Source organism: Cibotium barometz, chromosome 50 (assembly GCF_041138505.1).
Source record: "Cibotium barometz isolate CiBa-2024 chromosome 50, ASM4113850v1, whole genome shotgun sequence".
NCBI lineage: Eukaryota > Viridiplantae > Streptophyta > Polypodiopsida > Cyatheales > Cibotiaceae > Cibotium > Cibotium barometz.
This window is the reverse complement of record NC_141095.1, coordinates 43,161,166-43,180,357: the sequence shown is the minus strand read 5'-3', so window position 1 is coordinate 43,180,357 and position 19,192 is coordinate 43,161,166. Positions and strand designations below refer to the sequence as shown.

The window sequence follows — 19,192 nt, the reverse complement described above, 5'->3', positions numbered from 1 at the left end:
TCGAGGAATTGTGTAATGCAAGGAATTCCACACAAAGGTGTTAGAGGCGAAAATTATTATTGGCACTAACATTGGAGATAGGGTCTTCATTCCGAGGATAACTTTCATTCCAAGTACATTGTAGCTTCCATTTGATATGAGGCAGAGGTAGTTCCTTATTCGACTTGTGTTTGGCATGACAATAAATAAATCACAAGGGTAAACAATTTCTCTTTTAGGATTATACTGGTAACTCCAATGTTTAGTCATGGGTAATTATATGTTGCTTTCTCATGTGTGCAATTATCAAATGGTGTGAAGATATTTCTTGAAGATATTGTCTATGAGACCAATGTGACTGGTCTAGAGATGGTTTGTTGCATCTGGCAATAAAGAACAACCTAGAAGCGATTTGTTATCTATAACATTGTTGCCATTTACCATCGAGTTTTACTGGTGGGCCATGACAAATATATCAAATGCAATGGCAATTATCCATTGCAAGGGCAAGCCTAATTTGTTTATTTCTTTTACTTGCAATCCAAACTGGCAAGAGATTTTGGCAGCCTAGTTTCACTGTTTTTTCGTTCGAAATTGTTTAGGTCGGACAAACTTGGATATCCAAAATTTTATAGCATGGGTGGGACGATTTGGACCCATGACCTCATCCAATGAAATCCAACACTCTAACCACTAGGTCCGGCACCAAACGTTGGTGTGCTTTTTTTAGATAATATAAGTGCATCATCTTGACCTTGTCTCCAGAGAGCTGGCATGTTTAATGGGACATAAAAGCACGTTTTTTGTTGGAATTTTTTTTAGACGCTTGTGAAAAGGATCTCAGAGGAGACCAAGTGCGAAGGAGCTACCCCTTGTCCACCCACTCCTTTTTTTGCAGACTAGTGGGTTGACCCGTGCCGCACTTATATAATTCTTAGCTTGATATTTTTAAAATTCCTGGAGTAATAAAAACTTATCCCTCCTCCAACCTCCAAATTGCTTCCTGAAATTCCAAATTCTTGCCACGTGGCAGTTTCGTGAAACTGTTAATTTATAATTTATATAGAGAAGAAAAAGAAGAGAATAAGAGGAGACATGATAGAGAATAGAGAAATATAGAGATGATGTGATACTACCTTGGATCGATTAATAATAATAATCTAATTATGATGTATGGACTCTGGAGGAGAATATGCATTCCGGAAACCCGTGGGTCCACTTGCTGCATATATCGCCAGCGTTACTATCGCAGCCCTCTCTCTTCACCTAGCGCTAGCTCTGCCTGCTGTGTGCGGAAGGGATGATGAAGGATAGCGTCGCCGCGCACCACAAGTCCACGTTCCTTCCTCCTCAGCTTCAGCTGTTCGGGCTGTCGTCCGAAAATATTATCCGGCGGCCGTCCGCCCGCACATTGCTCGCCCTCTCTCCTTCCCGCAACCTCTGTCAGTCGCTCCCTCATGGCAGCCCGTTGCGCCAATCCTCGCTGCTCCGGCTTCCCCACGAACTCGCTAATGCAAGGAATGGCTTCTCCGAGCCAAAGAGGGGCACCCCCCTTGTGAAGGCCGCTGCTGCAGCCAGCGATGGCGCAGCAGATCCGGCCAGCCTTCCGCTGCCTTCGGAAAACGAGACGGGGAAAACGCTCCTGCTTGGCTCGTTGTTCGGCCTGTGGTATCTATTTAACATCTACTTCAACATCTACAATAAGCAGGTAAGCCGACTCTTCAATCTTTTCTCGGTGCAACGTTCTGAGTTGACTGCTGCTAGTTCAGACAGATCAGGCTAACACAAGGGCCTGTTACGGTGAAGGTTTTTTGCATCGCATGTACTGTTTGAATCATTGTTTTCCTGGTATATTCCTTCGGTTTTTTGAGAATGAAGTAGCTTTCCAGGCTATATACGGTTTCTTAGTCCCACGTTGCATAAGGGGTCAACCAAAGAATGAGGACAGGGGGGCATATACAGGAATGCGCTGATGTTGAATTGGGTTGGGAGGAGTATATGCAGAAAGGTGTTGATATCGAGTTGAATCAGGCACCGGCTAGGTAGTAGCTTTTGGGATATCTGGCCGAAGGTGTATAAATTAAGAGAGATCTCTTCAAATTTTCACCAATTACAATTGCATGGGCATAGCCTTGAGAGTGTTAGCTCATATATATGTTTTCAGGCTTCAAGCAGTTGATAGTATAGTTTAAGAGGCCATGGTGTATGCCACTTTAAAGAAGAGCAGCTACCATACTGATTTGGGTAGCAGTGGTTGAGGAGACCAAGTAGGGACCGTTTTTGGTTCTTGTGTGGCACCATTCCGGTTAGCCTATGCTATTGGCCTCCTCTTAACAAGACATTGTACGAAATATTGAGAAATATTCTTGGATGCTATACTGGTCTTTTTTAACTTGAAGAATGAGAGCATTGATTGCAATTCCGTGTTAGCCTTGTCAAGGAAATACAAGAGTGCTGTCATATACGTGGTTTATCGATGAAGCTGTGAATGACAGGCATGGAAACGGTATCTTTTGGTAATGAGTGGACAGGCTAGGTTGATGGGGACAGAGTCAATGGCAGCAACATGTGAAAGCAATGTGGCTTTTAAAAGGTTGCCCATAGACTCGGGAAGAAGGAAACTGTCAACAAATCGGTTTGGGTTTGTTGTATATGCAAGGGGGTTTGTTGAATGTGCAGTTGGGTCTGAGTATGTGAGGTCAGATGGCTAGGGGGTGAGGATCGTGGAGATACATGGGCTACACTCACTACTGCAAAGATTACCCGCAGCTTCTGGTCGTTTACCTGGCATTTCAGTTGTGGGTAATTGTTTAGAATCCGGGGGGGATGTCAGCATTTGGGTGCCCAAATGGCCTCCCATGTTTTGGGCCTTTGGACTTTGGACTCGAGCCTTTGGGGCCTACATACAAGACCGAATCTTTCTTGCACAGGCTGAATTATAAGGTTAGTTGCACAATCAAACAGGTGTCCTTTTAGACATTCATATGCATAAAATCAGGCAACGTTCACAAGCAAAAACAAGTCACACTCACATCTATGTCCCATGCAATCATGCAAACATGACATAGATCACGTGCAAACGTTTATCAACAAATCTTTTATTTCATGGTGGGAGAAAGTTAGCTGGTGATAGAAGTCATGATAACGTCTTGCATTCTTGAACTGAGTGCAAGATAAAGGTGCATCACTAAGTTAAGGACAAGATGAAGGCTTGCATTTTCAAGGTGAGAACAAGATTGGCTTGTTCCTTTCATGAGGGCAAGAAGATTTGAGGTTTTGCTTCACATAAGAGTAAGATTGGCTCAAGCCTCGCAAGACGGGAAGAAGTTATGGGGCTTGCTTCTTGTGGTATAGCAAGATTGTCTTGTTGGACCGTGTTCAGTTTCAACATTTATCCCATTTATTGCTCCACTTATGCAACATATTTAGTTGATGTATTTTACTCAGTGGTGGGTATTTTTCCCACATTTTTAGGCACTTTCCCCAATCGTAGGTATTTTACTCAGTCGTGGGTTTCTTCTACTAGCCAACTTGGCTATTTGTGTTTTATATAAGAACATGCTTTTTGCCATTTAATTCATTCATCATCTTGCTAAAGTGTTGGATCATTCATCATCTTGCTGCTCCAAGTCTCTCCTCTGCCTCTGCTTGCTGCCCCAAGTCTCTCCTTTGCTTCGGCTTGTTGCCTTCAATCATTCTCTCATGGTATCAAAGCGATGAGGTTCTCAGGCCCTTGCTTCTACACCCTACAAGAGGACTATCAGCCAACATTTTCTTTTTTCTTTTTTAGCCGTCCCTCCCTGAAGAGGGGCAAAACGCAAATTTTGTATTTTGTGTATTTCTTCCCAACTTTGGACTTGTGGTAGTGTTAGAGGTGGCAATTTGCATAGCTACTCTTGGGTTGTCGCATGATTGGAAGTGGTGGATCATCCCATATGCAAGAGCATGGGAAGTCAAAGAGCCATATATAGGGTGTGGTGGCATCTTCTCATATATGTCTCCCTTGGTCGGGTTTTTGGAGCATGTGTTGCTTGGAGAATCAACTTGCCAATTTGAAGATCTCCGATATTGCCAACATCATGGATCCCATCACGGAGTTTGTTACCATCCAGAAGCAGTTGGTCTCTTTGGGGAGCAAGGCTACTTATGAAGCCCTTGTTCATCGACTCCTCGCCAAGTTGTCCCAAACTTCCTCATCTTTCTGTGATACTATTTCACTTCTTCCCTCTACTCCCAATATGCATACTGTTGTTGGCATGCTTTAGGATAGAGCTACGAGGAAGAAAACAAGCCAGGGTGCTTTTGAGACCCCTTCTTCAGGTCAAGGGCAAAGGCGAATGGCAGTCTAAGGGTTCCACCAACACCAAAGTTGACTCTAAACCTGCTAACAATCCTACTCATTAGGATATATATGACTTGCCATTATTGTGGTCACAATGGTCACATTTAGCCTGACTATTACAAGAAGAAGAGAGAAGGTGGTTTTGCAAAGAAACCCACCAACCAAACCTCTCCGTCTACCAACCAATCCCAGAGTTCCTCTTCCACCAAGTTCCACAACTGAAACCCTCCCACTCCACTTGTGTGGCTCTTGTGTGGCTTGTTTGCATGGTAAGCAACACAAAGAGTCTTTCTCTCATGAGGCTACTCATCGGGCTTCTCACATCTTGAAGTTTATACATATGGACTTGTGCAGTCCCATGCGGACTACTACCCAGGATGGTGCTAGGTACTTCATGCTTATTATTGATGATCCCATGCGGACTACTACCCAGAATGGTGCCAGGTACTTCATGCTTATTATTGATGATTTCTCACGTAAAGTTTGGGTGTATCTCTTGGCGGAAAAATCTCACGCTTTCTCCCACTTTCAAGAGTGGGTGGCTCTGATCGAGAATGCGACTACACAGAAGGTTCAACAAGTCCGTTAGGAGAATTCATCTCCAAAGCCTTCCACAACTTTTGTTCACAGAAAGCTATTGCCCGTTGGTTCTCCACACCTGGCACTCCACAGCACAATGGTGTTGTTGAATGCAAAAATAGGACTGTTCAGGAGATGGCTCGTACCATGCTTTCTTCTTCCGATCTTCCTCCCTTTTTTTGGAGAGAAGCTGTGACCAATGTTGTCTACATCAGCAACCGTTCTCCCACAAGGAGAAGAAGTCCTTAGTGATTTCCCACGATGTTCACTTTGTTGAACCCTCGTCCGATGATTCTCGGTCTTACCCTGAGCATATCATATAGAGGTCACTCATCCTCCTGCTTCTTCCTCTTCTTTCCCGGCACCCCCACTCCCCTCAGCTTGTCCAACCCAAGTTTCTCCGCCCTCAACTTCTCCTAATCCTCCTCCGTGTGTGCAACGGAGGATTGTCCTGAGGCTTCCTGATGGCTGGAAGCCAGTGTTCGTGACTCTCATCTCTCAAATGTTGATCTTCATCACCTTGTTGACTCCTCAGCAGCACCTTTGACACGGCCACAGAGATTACAACAGCTTTGCCATTCTTGTAACCTCACCTTGATGAGTAAAGTGGTGCAATCATATGAGCCTACGACAGCTGAAGATGCTTTTGCTCTTCTTGAGCAGCAAGCAGCCATGGAGACTGAGATTGATTACATTGAAAGGAATGGTACACATGGGAGCTTGTGGGCCGGCCTTTGCATAGGCAGGTTATTGGGGTCAAGTGGGTCTTTAAAACCAAGTTCATGTTGATGGTTCTCTGGATAAACACAAAGCCAAATTGGTTGCAAAGGGGTATTCTTAGATTGAGGTTATTGATTATGAGGAAACTTTTGCCCCTACCGCCAGATACACCATTATGCGGATAGTTCTTACTCTGTGTTCTTGGATTCATCTAGGTATATAGTTCTTACTATGTGTGCTCATCCTCACTGGACGATTAATCATATGGATGTCAAGTTTGCCTTTCTCAATGGCAACTTGCATGAGGAGGTCTATGTTGAACAGCCGCCAAGTTTCCAGGTTCTTGGACATGAGGGTAAGGTGTACAGATTGCACAAAGCCCTCTATGGTTTGAAACAGGCACCCAAGGCATGGTATGATAGATTGATTCATTTTTTCTTTCCCTTGGCACCCAGAGATGCTTTGCAGACAACAATCTCTATGTCTTTACTGAGGATGCTTTGATTTGTTTGATCGTCTTATATGTTGATGATTTGTTGATCATTGGCTCTCATCTTGTGAAGATTGAACATCACCGGTAAGATTTAGCTCTCACTTTTGAGATGACTGATTTAGGACTTCTCCACTACTTTCTTTGTATGGAGGTCTATCAGAATCTCGATGGAATTTTCCTTCTGATGTATTTTACTTAGTCGTGGGTATTTTTCCCCACATTTTTAGGCACTTTTACCCAGTTGTCTGTATTTTCACCAATCGTGGGTTTCTTCTACTAGCCGACTTGCCTATTTGTGTTGTATTATAAAAACAAGCTTTTTGCCACTTAATTCATTCATCATCTTGCTTGAGTGTTGGATCATTGCTGGCTGCTCCAAGTCTCTCCTCTGCTTCTGCATGCTGCCTTCAACCATTCTCTCATGGCTCATGCTTTGGATAAGGGCAAGATAAGGGTTCTTCTTTCCAAGAAGAGCAAGGTAGGCTTGTCTTCATAGGAGGGCAAGATAGTCTCATTCTTATAGGAGAGCAGGGGAGCAGACTTGTCATTGCAAAAAGACAAGACAAGACAAGACTTTGTCTTTGCAAGAATAGTAAGGTAACCTTGTCTTTTTAAGAGCACGGTATAGGCTTGTTCTCATAGGAGAGCAAGATTGCCCCCCCTGACATTAGGTAAGAGACTTATCATCTCAAAGAGCAAGAGTATGAGGTGCTTTTCAATGCATGCGATTGTTTTGAAGCCCGAGGGTATGTCACTTGAGCAACATACATGAAACATCATTGGAGATATTGCATTCAAAACGGAGACTCTTTGAGGCGATCATTGTCGAGTCTACTTTTCTTGAGTTTTACGAGTGTGGATCCAAAAAGCAATACAAAGTAGAGCTAAAGCAAAAGAACTACAGAATTTGGTGAAAGCCACCTTTCTAGGTGCATGGAAATAGTGTGTGGCAATGGATCCTCTTGATATGGTACGCTTTTTCCTCAGCTGAAGCTTGCTCTGCGCGAATTTGATGCTCTATTTTGAGCCTGTTGCTTGGTCAGCCTCTGAGCTCCTTTTCTCAAGCGTGTCGTACTTTTGTCATGCACATGTCCATCATTTCCAAGTTTCATGAAGCCTCTCCATGTTTTGCATAATGTGGATACTTTGGAGAGAATGGTGACAATTAGGTTTGAGGTGTTGCCGAAGAGACAATATCTTATCTCCACAACTCCTCTAGGGTTTTCAGCCGGGTCTACCGTGATGTAAGGAGCTTGAAGGTCTTGATCATTAGAAGGCATGGCTATAGTGTGACCTGAGTGAATCAGGAGCATACAACACAAGTTTTTTTTTCCTATGAGATGGAAAGGAGCAGAGAGGGTTGCCGTCCCGAGTGGTGAAAGCTGAAACTCGCGGCGGGTGCCCGGGGGACTAGGGCCTTTGACACACTTGTTGATACCATCAATCCATATTAAAACTTTTCAACATGACCATAGCCTTAACACATTTCCATCATCACTTTGCATAAAACATAAAAGCTAGACCAAACATCCACAAATGCTGAAAATGGAGCTTGCATATGTGACACCGCATAGAGTTTGGAATGGGCCGACCCCCCCTTGGAGTATTTTATTACCCAAGGAGAATAATATCATGTACAAGCTTTGAGGGCCTTACTCTCCCCACGGGAGATGCCAGATTATCCATAAAAGCTAGACAAAACATGCACAAATGCTGAAAATGGGGACGACCCGAAAAGCAACTGCTGTGAATCGCCTGCGAGCTCCGCTTCTCCCCCCCCCCCGCTGCTTCTCGCCATCGCGCCCCCCTCTCCCCCCCCGCCAGTCCGCCTGCATTGCGCCTTCTCTCCCCCGCCTTCTGCCTCACGTCCTCCCCCGCCTTCACTCCCCCGCCTCCCTCCTCGTTTCCGCCTTCTTTCCCCCCGCCTTCTCTTCCTTCGCCACCTTCCACGCTGCCGGCCCAGCCATTCCCCCCGCCGCTTGCTTCCTTCCCCCGTCATCTTTTCCTCCGCTTCTCTAACCCCCTTCGCCTCCTTCTCCCCCGCCTCTCTTCTCTCCCCCGCCTCCTCTCCCCCCTCCGCCTTCTCTCTCCTCCCTTCCGTCTCCCCCCTCCGCCTTCTCTCTCCTCCCTTCCTTCTCCCCCTCCTCTCGCCCCTCCGCCGTCTCTCTCCTCCCTTCCGCCTCTCTTCTCTCCCCGCCATAGCCCCCCCCCCCCCCCCCCCCCGCCCCGCTCCCGCTATCCTGTAGCCCTCCGCCTCCTTTTTTCCTCGCAGGGCTGTGTCCCTCCCGTTGGTGACCCCGGTTTCTGGCTTTTCCCCTTTGGAGGACTCCATGGAAGCCGCTCCGACTAACCCTGCCGATTCCGGTCTCCGTCTGGAGTTCACAGCTGAAGATCTTCAGTTGTTTGTTTCCACAGTTTCCGCTCTCGAGGCCTCCTCCTTGGTCTGCAAGATAGTGGGTAGCCGTCCGATGCGGAGAGAGCTTCGCGACCTTCTGCAAGGCAGCCTTGTTGGCGTGCCCGCCAAGATCGTCAGCGTAGATTTTTTGGGACGTGGCTACTACCAGGTGGATTTCGAGTCCCCACAGGCAGCTCAGATGGTGCTGGCTCGGAGCCCCATTGCCCTCCGCTCATCCCGGGCGTTCCTGGCGCGATGGACTCATGGTTTCGACCCCGCTTCTGACCCGCTAGCAGGCGCGACAGGTTTCCCCGTCACTATCTGCTTTCCTGGACTCCGTAGGGAGTACTTGCCCCTCTTGTCATCCATTGGCAAGGCGTTCGGGCAGGTGGTGGAGACGCCTCAGACAGCGGCTTCAGTGATTGCTCGGGCAGCAGGACTCCCGGCCATTCGGGTTGTGGTTCCGTCACCGGAGTCCCTCCCGAAGACGATCCTTCTCCCTTGTCTTTCTGGAGGTCATATGATACAGCGCGTGGAGTATTCGGGCCTCCCCGGCCAGTGTTACACATGTCGGGAGATGGGCCATCTCGCACGCGCTTGTCCCCGCAAGGGGACTCATCCTTCACGCTATGCCGCCTCTGGACCCCCTGCAGGAGTCCCGAGGGGCGGCCATCCACTTCAGAGATCGGACATCCCTGGCTCGCCACAGCAGGCGCCATCATCTGACGAGCAGGCCCCGGCGGAGGATGCCGCGCAGTCCCAGGAGGCTGGCGGATGGCAGGAGGTTCGCCGGGCGGAAACGCCCGGCCCGCAGGGACCGTCGCAGACGCCAGCAGGCAGCACAGGTTGGCGGGCAGGCGACTCCGGGTGGCGTACAGGCACCTACCCGCACTTATGCTCCTGTCAGGGTTAGGCGGCCAGCAGGTCCCACCCCGATGGACGAGGATTCAGACTCAGTGCCCGTTGAGGCCGCTGGTGGAGCCTCCCACGTGGAGACCCCGCTCCCGCCCCGCCCCCTCCTTGGAGCAGATTCCTGAGGATCCCGGGCCGCACTCTTCGCCCCCCGGCTCCCCTTCCCCCCACCCGGAGAGCACTCCTTCCACCCTCCCCTCTCCCCCCCCCAGCCCCCCCCCTCCCTCCTCCCCCGGCGGCCCCCCTTGACACCTATCCTCTGGCAGATGCCTCTCCATCCTCTCCTCGCTCTCCCCCCTCCTCGCCGCGAGCCCCCATCCCTCCCTCGGCCTCTCCAGGATACTTCGCCAGACCACCCACTGCCCCGGGGCAGCGCAGCTGGGTAGGCCAGAGCTCAGTCCAGCGGCTGTTCCACCGCCACTCCGGGCCGGTGGAGATGGCGATCCTTGCTTCGCCCGCCACAGAGTTCTCTCCAGCCTCCCCTGGGGGGCCCCCGCGAGTGATGGGGCTACCAGTGGATTACGGTTTTTTCAGGTGCCTCCAGCTGGATGCTGGCCCTTTCGAGACACTGGTCGCGCCCTTGCGAGTTTGCGTGGTGTGCCATCCCTCTCGTTCTCCCTCTGTGGTGAGCAGCATGGTGGCTTTCTCCTTTCCTCTCAGTGTTGCCCCAGACACAGCTTGGGATTGCAACTCTGTAGAGGAAGTTTTGCGTGATCAGATACTGGAGTTTTCCCACCACTTCAGTGACTTGGGGCTCACGGACCTATTGCAGACCCGATTACACTCAGCCCGCATGAGCTTGTTTGGTATAGGAGACTGGCGGGCGGATCCGGTCCACACCTCAGTTGAGGCGGTGCTTCTGATTCTCCTCCATGCCGCCCCGAGGGTGCAGCCTACCTTTAGATACATATATGCAGAGGATTGGTCTCACGCCTATGCCCTGGACAGGGCGAAGGCGGAGTGGGGCTGGACACAGAGACAAGTCACCCTCTTTTTGGAGAGACTCCGCACCCGGACAGACAGTGATTATTCTCCCTCCAAGCCGGCGCCCAAGACTCACAGAGTGGAGGGCAGATCATCCGGGCCGGCTGAGAGGGGTGAGCCAGTGGAGGCTGCTTCACTTGCCATAGCTCAGCCATGAGGATCCTCTCATGGAACATCCAGGGTCTCGGTGGACATCGCTGCTACATTGGTCGGGGCAGACTTCGTCAGGAGATCCAGAGGGCTCTCGTTGGAGGACCCATAGATATCCTTTTCATCCAGGAGCACCACCTTTCTGCCGGGCGTACCCGCACCTGCGGGAAGATCTTGCCAGGCAGGAGTCACACTTTTTGGTCACCGGCATATGGCTCCCAGGGGAACCAGGGTGGAGTATGCATCTCAGTCAGCGAGCAGCTTCTATCCGAGGTTGTGGACTCTGGCATTCTGGTCCAGGGTCGTGCGCAGTGGATCATCCTTCGGGTTGGGGAAGACCGCATTGGCTTCCTCAACTTCTACGCCCCTAATGGGGCGACCGGGAGAGCCGAGTTCTGGAGCACCATTAGGCAGACCCTCCCCTTGGCAGACCACTGGTGCCTCGGAGGGGATTGCAACATGCTGGAGGATGCAGAGGACAGGATGGGGGGTAGCCAGGAGACCATTCATGGGCCGGAGCTCGCTGCCTGGGAGGAACTAGTGCTACAGGTGAGAGGGCAGGATCCGTGGACTCTCCCGGAGTTTGGCAGGTTGCAGGGGAGTCTATCTTTCTCGCGCTCGGATAGACGGGCCACAGGAGTTAACCTTTCCCGCATCGACAGGTTTTACATTGATGAGTGGGCCTGTGATAGAGGTGGCACAGTGGGCATACTTGCAGGCTCCTCGTTTTCAGACCACTTTCCAGTGCTTCTCCAGATCGAGGACCCCACGAGAGGAGAGCAGGGCCAGAGCGTCCGGATTCCAGATTGTCTCATAGAGGAGCCCGAGATTGCGATCAGAGTTGAGCAGGTCTGGCAGGAGCTACAGTTCAGGAGAGGATCGGCAGCCAGCGATCTTGCCAGTGGCTTGCAGGAGATCAGCCAGATGCTCAGACAGGCTGCCTTGGACCGGCTGGAGGCCTTCAGAGAGCAGGAGAGGAGCCTACGGAGGAGTCTAGCGTCCCTCCAGAGACTCCAGGAGAGGGATCCTACGAGCCCTTGGATCTCAGAGCAGATGGAGTCAGCTCGCACTGAGATCAGATCCATCGAGGAGAGGAGGGTGGAGTTCCGATTCCATGCTCGGGCGTCTTTTTGGACACAGGCTGGAGACAGAGTGACTCGAGATTTCTTTGAGGCGACAGGGCCTCGCTTCAGACAAGAGGGTCTCAGGCGTCTTCGGCAGGCTGATGGCCAGGTTGTGGTGGATCCCCCCAGGGTTCGGGCTATAGCCACAGATTTTTACAGGGATCTTCTCTCTGCTGAGCCAGCAGATGACAGGGTGAGAGAGGCTCGGGAGGCAGTCTGGAGCTTCACGAGACCCGTTGTGCTGGCCCATTTGCAGCACTCCCTTCTCTCCCCCTTCTCGGATACGGAACTGGAGGAGGCTCTTCAGGCATTACCTCGGGGCAAATGCCCTGGAGAGGACGGTCTTTCGGTGGCTTTCTTCCAGAGGTACTGGGGCCTCTTACATAGGGGCTTCAGAGTGGCATTCCAGGAGATTATGGAGTCAGGAGTCATGCCGGACAGCATGGCAGAGGGGTTGATCCACTTGATCCCCAAAGAGGGAGGAGACAGACTGGAGATTAGACAGTGGCGACCGATCACCTTGCTAGGCACGGCCTACAAGGTCCTAGCTAAGGCGATCAGCAGGCGGCTTCAGCCTCACCTTCCGGACATCATCCACTCCACGCAGACAGGCTTCATCCAGGACAGGAGCATTCTGGATAACATTTTCTCTTTCTGGGAGGCTACGGCTCTGGCTAGATTTCGACAGGAGGATCTGGCAGTGCTCCTTCTCGACTTCGAGAAGGCATATGATCGGGTGGACTGGGCCTTCTTGGAAGGCACTATGGAGAGGATGGGCTTCCCCCCTCAGTGGATCCTTGGGGTCTCTGCACTCTACACATCGGCTCATAGCCAGGTGCTGATACAGGGCGTGCGCGGAGAGAGGTTCCAGCTCTCGCGCTCGGTGCGGCAGGGGTGCCCCTTGGCGCCCTTTCTTTTTCTTTTTGTGGCGGAGGCCATGAGCACTTTTTTGACGGCACAGGATACAGGTTTGCGGGGCCTCCAGCTTCCCATCCGCACCTCGGAGGAGCTCCTAGACTCGGAGTTTGCGGATGACACTGCTGTCTATCTTCAGGGGGGTGAGGAGAACCTCCGCCGCTTCGCCTTAGCCATGGACAGGTTTTGCAGAGCTTCGGGCGCTTTGATCAACTGGCACAAGTCGTGTGGGTTGTGGGTCAGCTCTATGCCCCCCCCGACTTGGAGGCCAGTTGACGGTTTTCAGTGGCTGCCCCCCGGCACTACAGTGCGTTATTTGGGATGCTATGTGGGCATTGACATATCTCCGGAGCAGCAGATAGCCCCCCTTCTTCTGAGCATTCGGAAGAAGCTTCTGTATTGGAGTACCGCTCGTTTATCTCTGGCTGGCCGAGTAGTTGTGGCCAACCAGGTTCTGCTTGCTACTATGTGGTACATCACTTCTTGCTGGGCCTTCTCTCGGGCGTGCATTGGCCAGGTGCAGAGGCTCATCAGGAACTTTCTTTGGTCCGGTGGCGACGGGCGGCCCGCCAGGGCCAAGGTGGCATGGGCGGTGATCACTCAGCCGAGGGAGAGAGGCGGCCTGGGCATTGTTGATCCTATTTGCCAAAGCCGAGCATTGCTTGGCAAGCTGGTAGTTCGTGGCCTCCTGCCAGGCGCTGAGCCGTGGAAGGAGTTTCTTGTTTCCAGGATGCTCAGCCGCACCCCTTCTCTTAGCGGCCCCTGGACCCCCAGCATCAGGTGGATCTTTACAGAACAGCGATCCAGAGGAGTGGGCCTTGGCTTCGAGGAGCGTTTTGCAGCTAGCCTTCTGAGGGCTTGGTCGCATCTGAGGCCGTCACTCTTCCAGACTCCCCCGGGCACTGATGAGGAGCGCCTGAGGCAGCCTTTGATCTGGAACCCCTTGATTCGTCTCCCCAGTGGCCATATGGTTGGATCGCGGTCTCACGTGTCGTGGGGCCCGCTGAACTCTGGCCCAGCCCAGTCCCTAGACGACTGGATAGGTTTTCAGCAGCTGCCTCTAGAGGCTCAGGAGAGGAGACTCAGTGGGATGAGGGGCAGAGAGTTGATGAGACAGGACATTGAGGCGGCCATCCCCCGGGAGTGGCGGACCCCAGTACAGGACCCTCCACCTCCACAGTGGATGGGTGTCTTTACTCGGCATGAGATCCTTCTAGCGGTCTGCGGCACAGCGGAGAGAGTCGCCCCACTCACTTTCGAGGTGGGAGAGGGTGGCCAGCTTCAGAGGACACGACTAGATTTGGATGGGTTCCAGGGATGTATTCTTCAGAGGGTGCGGGTGGTCGGCTTTCATCAGAGACAGTGGCATGTAGACCCCTCACCGGCCTCGATAGGGGAGGACTGTTCTTGGAGATTATGGGCTTGGGACAGCAGGCCTCTTATTCGCCTTCAGTGGGATCCAGGTGAGTGGTTTTGGCGAGATCCCTACTTGGCCCCTACCAGCCCAGGCATTCCCTTTTTTCAGTACACAGCGAGGCTGGGGCGGCGGATTCAGAGACACAGGATAGCGAGCACCCCGGCGGCGGCCGAGCATTGGCGGCGACAGGGGCTCTCCCCTGCCTTTCTTAGGGACTTCTGGCAGCGCCTTTGGGCCAGCTTCCGGCCCCGGAAGGTGACGCTGTTTCTCTGGCTCACAGCGCATAGAGGACTGGCTGTGGGGGCTTGGCTAGCTTTCGGCAGTCACCCTCGGTGCTGCCCTCGGTGCGGCCATGCACAGGAGTCGCAGCGGCACTGCTTATGGGATTGCCCACAGGCACAGCAGGTCTGGCAGCGCGCTCTCAGGATGGTTTTTGCAGGCTCACCAGGTGAGATGCTGGTGACGTGGGGTGCGGTGGCTTGGGCCACAGACAGCGGCCCGGCCCTTGGATATGAGGACGTCCCTGGCAGTGCGACCATCCAGGTCTCTGACAGGGTGATGGTGGTGGTTCCGACGCCAGATTTCTCTTCGGCAGTCCCTCAGGAGGGGGTCGGGCACAGATGGGAGTTGATCAGCAGCATGACGGCTTGGCACATTTGGAGAGCCCGATGCAGGGAGGCCATTGACCGCCAGGCGACTCCACCGGCGGAGGTCATACAGGCCCTCTGGGTGGACATCATTCATACCTTGAGAGGACACTGGGGGAAACTCCAGGGCGACTCGGACCGAATGAGAGGGCGCCACAAGGCTTTCCTCCGCACTTGGCAGCCTGGCCCTTTCCTCACTGCGAGGGGCGAGGATGTCACTTGGCACTACAGGCCTCCAGTTTGGCTTTTCTCACCTCCCACATGTACTATTAGGTAGCCCCCCCCCCCAGAGAGCGGCCAGCCACCACGGGGGTGGAGCTCAGGAGTTCACTGTTTTTTTATCCCTCCTTGCGAGGTGAGCTTTGTAGCCTTATGGCGTTTTCTCATTAACTAATAGAAGGATCTTTTTTCCGGAAAAAAAAAAATGCTGAAAATGGAGCTTGCACATGTGACACCGCATAGAGGTCGGAATGGGCCGACCCCCCCCTTGGAGTATTTTATTACCCAAGGAGAATAATATCATGTACAAGCTTTGAGGGCCTTACTCTCCCCACGGGAGATGCCAGATTATCCATATACAAATGCCATAACACAACCCAACACGAGGCAACCAAGCCGGAAGATAGGCTGTAGAAATGCCGAGCCAACAACATAATCCATATACCTCCGTGTGGGTACTGATTCTTCCCCAAAAACCACAGGTCTTCATGCAATTGAGCTTCAGTATTTCTTCACGATGGAAGCCTCCAAAACAGTCCCCAACAGCCGGTATTCTTCATGGGCAGCCTTCAAGAGAGAGAGAAAGAGAGTAGCCATCATTAGGGCAGCCTGTAACGGTGGTAGAGGCTAGTGTGCAGCAAGAGAGCCTCCATTAATGAAGAGAGAGGGCTCCAATTTATAGATTTGGGCCTCCCATGAGCTAAAATGGCAAGAGAAGGCTACAATGACAAGTGGAGAGCCACACAATAGCTGAAGTGACAAGTGTGAGGCCACTTGTCTCACTTTGATCCACTTTCTAACAAGTGTCAGGCCACTTGTCTCACTTTGGTCCACTTTCTTGCCACATGTCCCAATCTAAGAGATGGGTCCTTCTATAAACTTTAACTCTCAAAATATCCCAACTGGTAGACATTCTGTCATAGGCACTTTGCCAACTCTTGGTATCTCCTCAATTCCAGAAGTAATGACGCGAACAGAATTTCCATCGGAGTGGGGCCAAAAATAGCAACTCTCCTAAATTTTAGGAGTGTGGTCCTTTGTATTCTAGGATAATCCCCCATTCCCAAAGCTTGTACTTTCCAAATATTTAAACATCGTGGAGTCCACTGTTAGAAGTCATCTCCTGTCTACATTTATACACCAGGGCCTCTGTTGTGGGTGTGCCCACCCTGTATAAGGTGTTTTATCATTTTTCCACACTCCCCGTATTTTTTCCATTTTTTCTAGTGCTGGGGAGGGTTGCCAGAGGGTGGCAGGAGCACTCCAGGGCTGGCCGATTGTCCCAACAGCAGTCCTGTGGTGGCTGGCCGACTGCACACAGGTGATGCGTGGGCTACTGGACTGCTGGCCGACTGCATTCACTCAGTCGTGGACAATTCTGTTGCTGGCCGACTGCATTTATGCAGTCATGGGCATCTTTTATGCTGGCCGCTCGGCATCTTGTGTATAGAGAAGAGTTTACACACCTATCTCTTTGTGTTTCTTGTGCTGTTTATTTTCTGCAGTCTACTTGCTCTTGTCTACCCAAGTTTGGTTATCATTTCCGCTACATATTTTGACATGGTATTAGAGCCCTAGGCTCGTGATAGATCTTGGGAGTTTTTCTGAGCAAGAGGGGGAGCGTTAGGCTGCTGATTGGTGGACTGTTTTGGGCTGTACGGGAAGAGAAGGTGCAAGAGGAAGGCGGGCTAAGGTGCTGGACAGCCACTTGCAGGTTTACAGATTTTTTGCCCACCCACCCACCCTTTCAGGTTACACTCCGCGATGGCAGATTTACTATAGATGGCTGAGAAGCACGTGAAGATTCCGACTCTCCCCACGTTCCCAGTGGATCGTCAATTTTATCATCATTGGAGTTCCACGGCCGGAAGCAGAGGAAGGGGAGTTACTGTCGACGAGGAAGGAACGCGAGGCACAGGCACACACGTGGGGTCGTGTCAATGCCAGGGTCCGGTCGTTTATTTTCCTCAACTGCACACCACAAGTGATCAATCATGTGAAGCACATGACGCTGGCGAGAGACATATGGGAGCACTTGGCTTCTTTGTATAACAGGGTATCACCCATGAAACGGATCTCCTTGGAAGTGCAGATGCGGGTTATGAACCCTGCAAAGTCTTCGACGATGCGGGAACACATTAACAAGCTGCAGGCCCTTCAGCAGGAAGTCCTACAAGCTGGGAAAGAGATATCATCTGAAGACATGGCCATCTCTTTGCTGTCCCACTTGCCTGGTCAGTATTCTGCTTTCTATTCCTTGTTGATTACGAGTGGCAGCTCAGCACCATACATGGGAGGAGCTTGTGCCAATGGTCTTGGACTAGGAGGAACGTTTCACGAACCCTCCTCACAGCGGAGGTTCGGAGGCCTTAACTGGCCAACGGTCGAAAGGCCGGAATAACAACAAGGGCAAAGGGAAGGCTTCACCGGAGAAGTCTTCTGAGAAGAAGCTTGATTCAGAACGAGAGAAGCTGAAGGTCAAAAGATCTTGTAATGATTGTGGCGAGAAAGGCCACTACTGGAGGAAGTGCCCTAAGCGGGCAGGGAAGAGTGCTGATTCCTCAGCCTCAGCTGCAAAGACTCTGGCATTTGTGCAGTTAGAGATGGTGGACTCCGATGCTTCATCATCTTCGAGCGAGGAGGCAGTTGGCTTCACCGCGAAGGATACTCGGGGATGGATTCTCGACAGTGGTGCTTCCAGGCACATGACTCCATCCCGTGACTTCTTTCTGGATCTGAAACGGCAGTTATGTCGCATCTTTATTGGCGATAACTCCACTATTCCGATACATAGTGAGGGCCGGATGGAGATTATTCCCGACGGCAAGGGGGGCAAGCATGCTTCCCGTGTTCTTTATGTCCCTGCTCTGGGTTTTCATCTTCTGTCAGTGCATGAGGTATGCAAGACTGGCTTTCGGGTGGAATTTGAGGAGCATTCAGTTGCTCTAAGGGACCGTGAGACTGGCCAGGTTGTTTGGGAAGGCGGTGTGGAGAATGGTATCTACAAGCTCTCTGCACTCTCCACATTGACAGGTTCTCAGGTCGGAGATTTGTGGCACTTTCGTTTTGGCCACTTAAATGTGGATGCATTGAGGCGAGCTTTCTGGGACCAGATGGTGGTTGGCTTGCCAGATGTTGGTAGTAGGCAAGGGCGTTGCAGCTCTTGCATACGTGGTAAGCAGCACAGGGAATCCTTTCCGAAGCAGGCTTCCAGGCGGGCTTCGAAACCATTGGAGTTGATTCACACTGACTTGTGTGGACCTCAGCAGATACCATCTTTGGGAGGATCTCTCTACTTTATGCTGCTTGTTGATGATTGTACCAGATTCACGTGGGTCTACTTTCTTTCCCAGAAGGACCAGGCTTTTGCTCGGTTCAAGGATTGGCATGTGATGGTGGAGAAAGAGTCTGGATTTCAGGTCAAGACTCTTAGGGCTGATAAAGGAGGTGAATTCTCCTCGACTGTATTTCTCAGATTTTGTGCAGATCATGGCATAAAAAGGGAACTGGCCAATACCGGATCGCCTTTGGAGAATGGAGTTGTTGAACGCAAGAACAGGACTGTGGTGGAGATGGCGAGGACCATGCTGGAGCATCATGATCTTCCTCGTCCACTTTGGGGTGAGGCTGTGGCAACGGCTGTCCATACCATTAACCGATCTCCGACGACTTCAGTACCGCATATGACTCCATTTGAGGCATACTTTGGCAGGAAACCCGATGTCTCGCACTTCCATGTCTTTGGGAGTGACGCGTATGTACATATTCTGAAGAAGCAGAGGGGGAAGCTTGACTCCAAAGTCCTGCAAGCTGGTATTTGTTGGGTATAACTCTCTTTCCAAGGGATACAGGTTGTATGATCCAGATAGGAACGAGATTGTTGTCAGCCGGGATGTGGTCTTTGACGAGCATGTTCCAGCATCCACTGTCGAGGAGCCGCCACTTCTTGGAGATCCAGAGGCGTCTGATGATGATTCCCAGTCTATCATTCCAGTTGGTCCACCTTAGTCATCACAGGAGGTTGAGCCCGCAGCTGGAGTAGAGCCCCCGCGACCACAGGAGGCTCCACGATCTGTTCGAGTACCTAGGTGGTTGTTAGACACCCTTCGGGAGTCAGGTGTCACGGAGCCACCCTCCGAGTGGACCACAGAGGACGGCTCTTGAAGATCCCATAGAGTCCGAGATAAAAGCAACATAGCGGAGCTTCTTCAGGTGAACTATGCTTTGATGTCTCGTATCATGCGGGATAAAGAGCCCACTTCCGTAAAGGAAGCCCTTTCACAGGATACTTGGAGGAAAGCCATGCAGGTGGAACT

The 19,192-nt window shown here is 51.5% G+C and overlaps 1 protein-coding gene across 4 annotated transcripts in view; it reads left to right on the top strand.

The window, feature by feature from the left end:
- The first annotated feature begins 1,195 nt into the window (after positions 1–1,195).
- Positions 1,196–19,192, top strand: part of LOC147610129 (phosphoenolpyruvate/phosphate translocator 1, chloroplastic-like) — a 59,839-nt gene continuing 41,842 nt past the window's right edge. For all 4 annotated transcript variants that reach the window (XM_086786789.1, XM_086786788.1, XM_086786787.1 and 1 more), the window contains exon 1: positions 1,196–1,687. In XM_086786789.1, the coding sequence (XP_086642915.1) occupies positions 1,280–1,687 (408 nt within the window). In that variant the 5' untranslated portion in view covers positions 1,196–1,279. The remainder of the gene's footprint in view (positions 1,688–19,192) is intronic.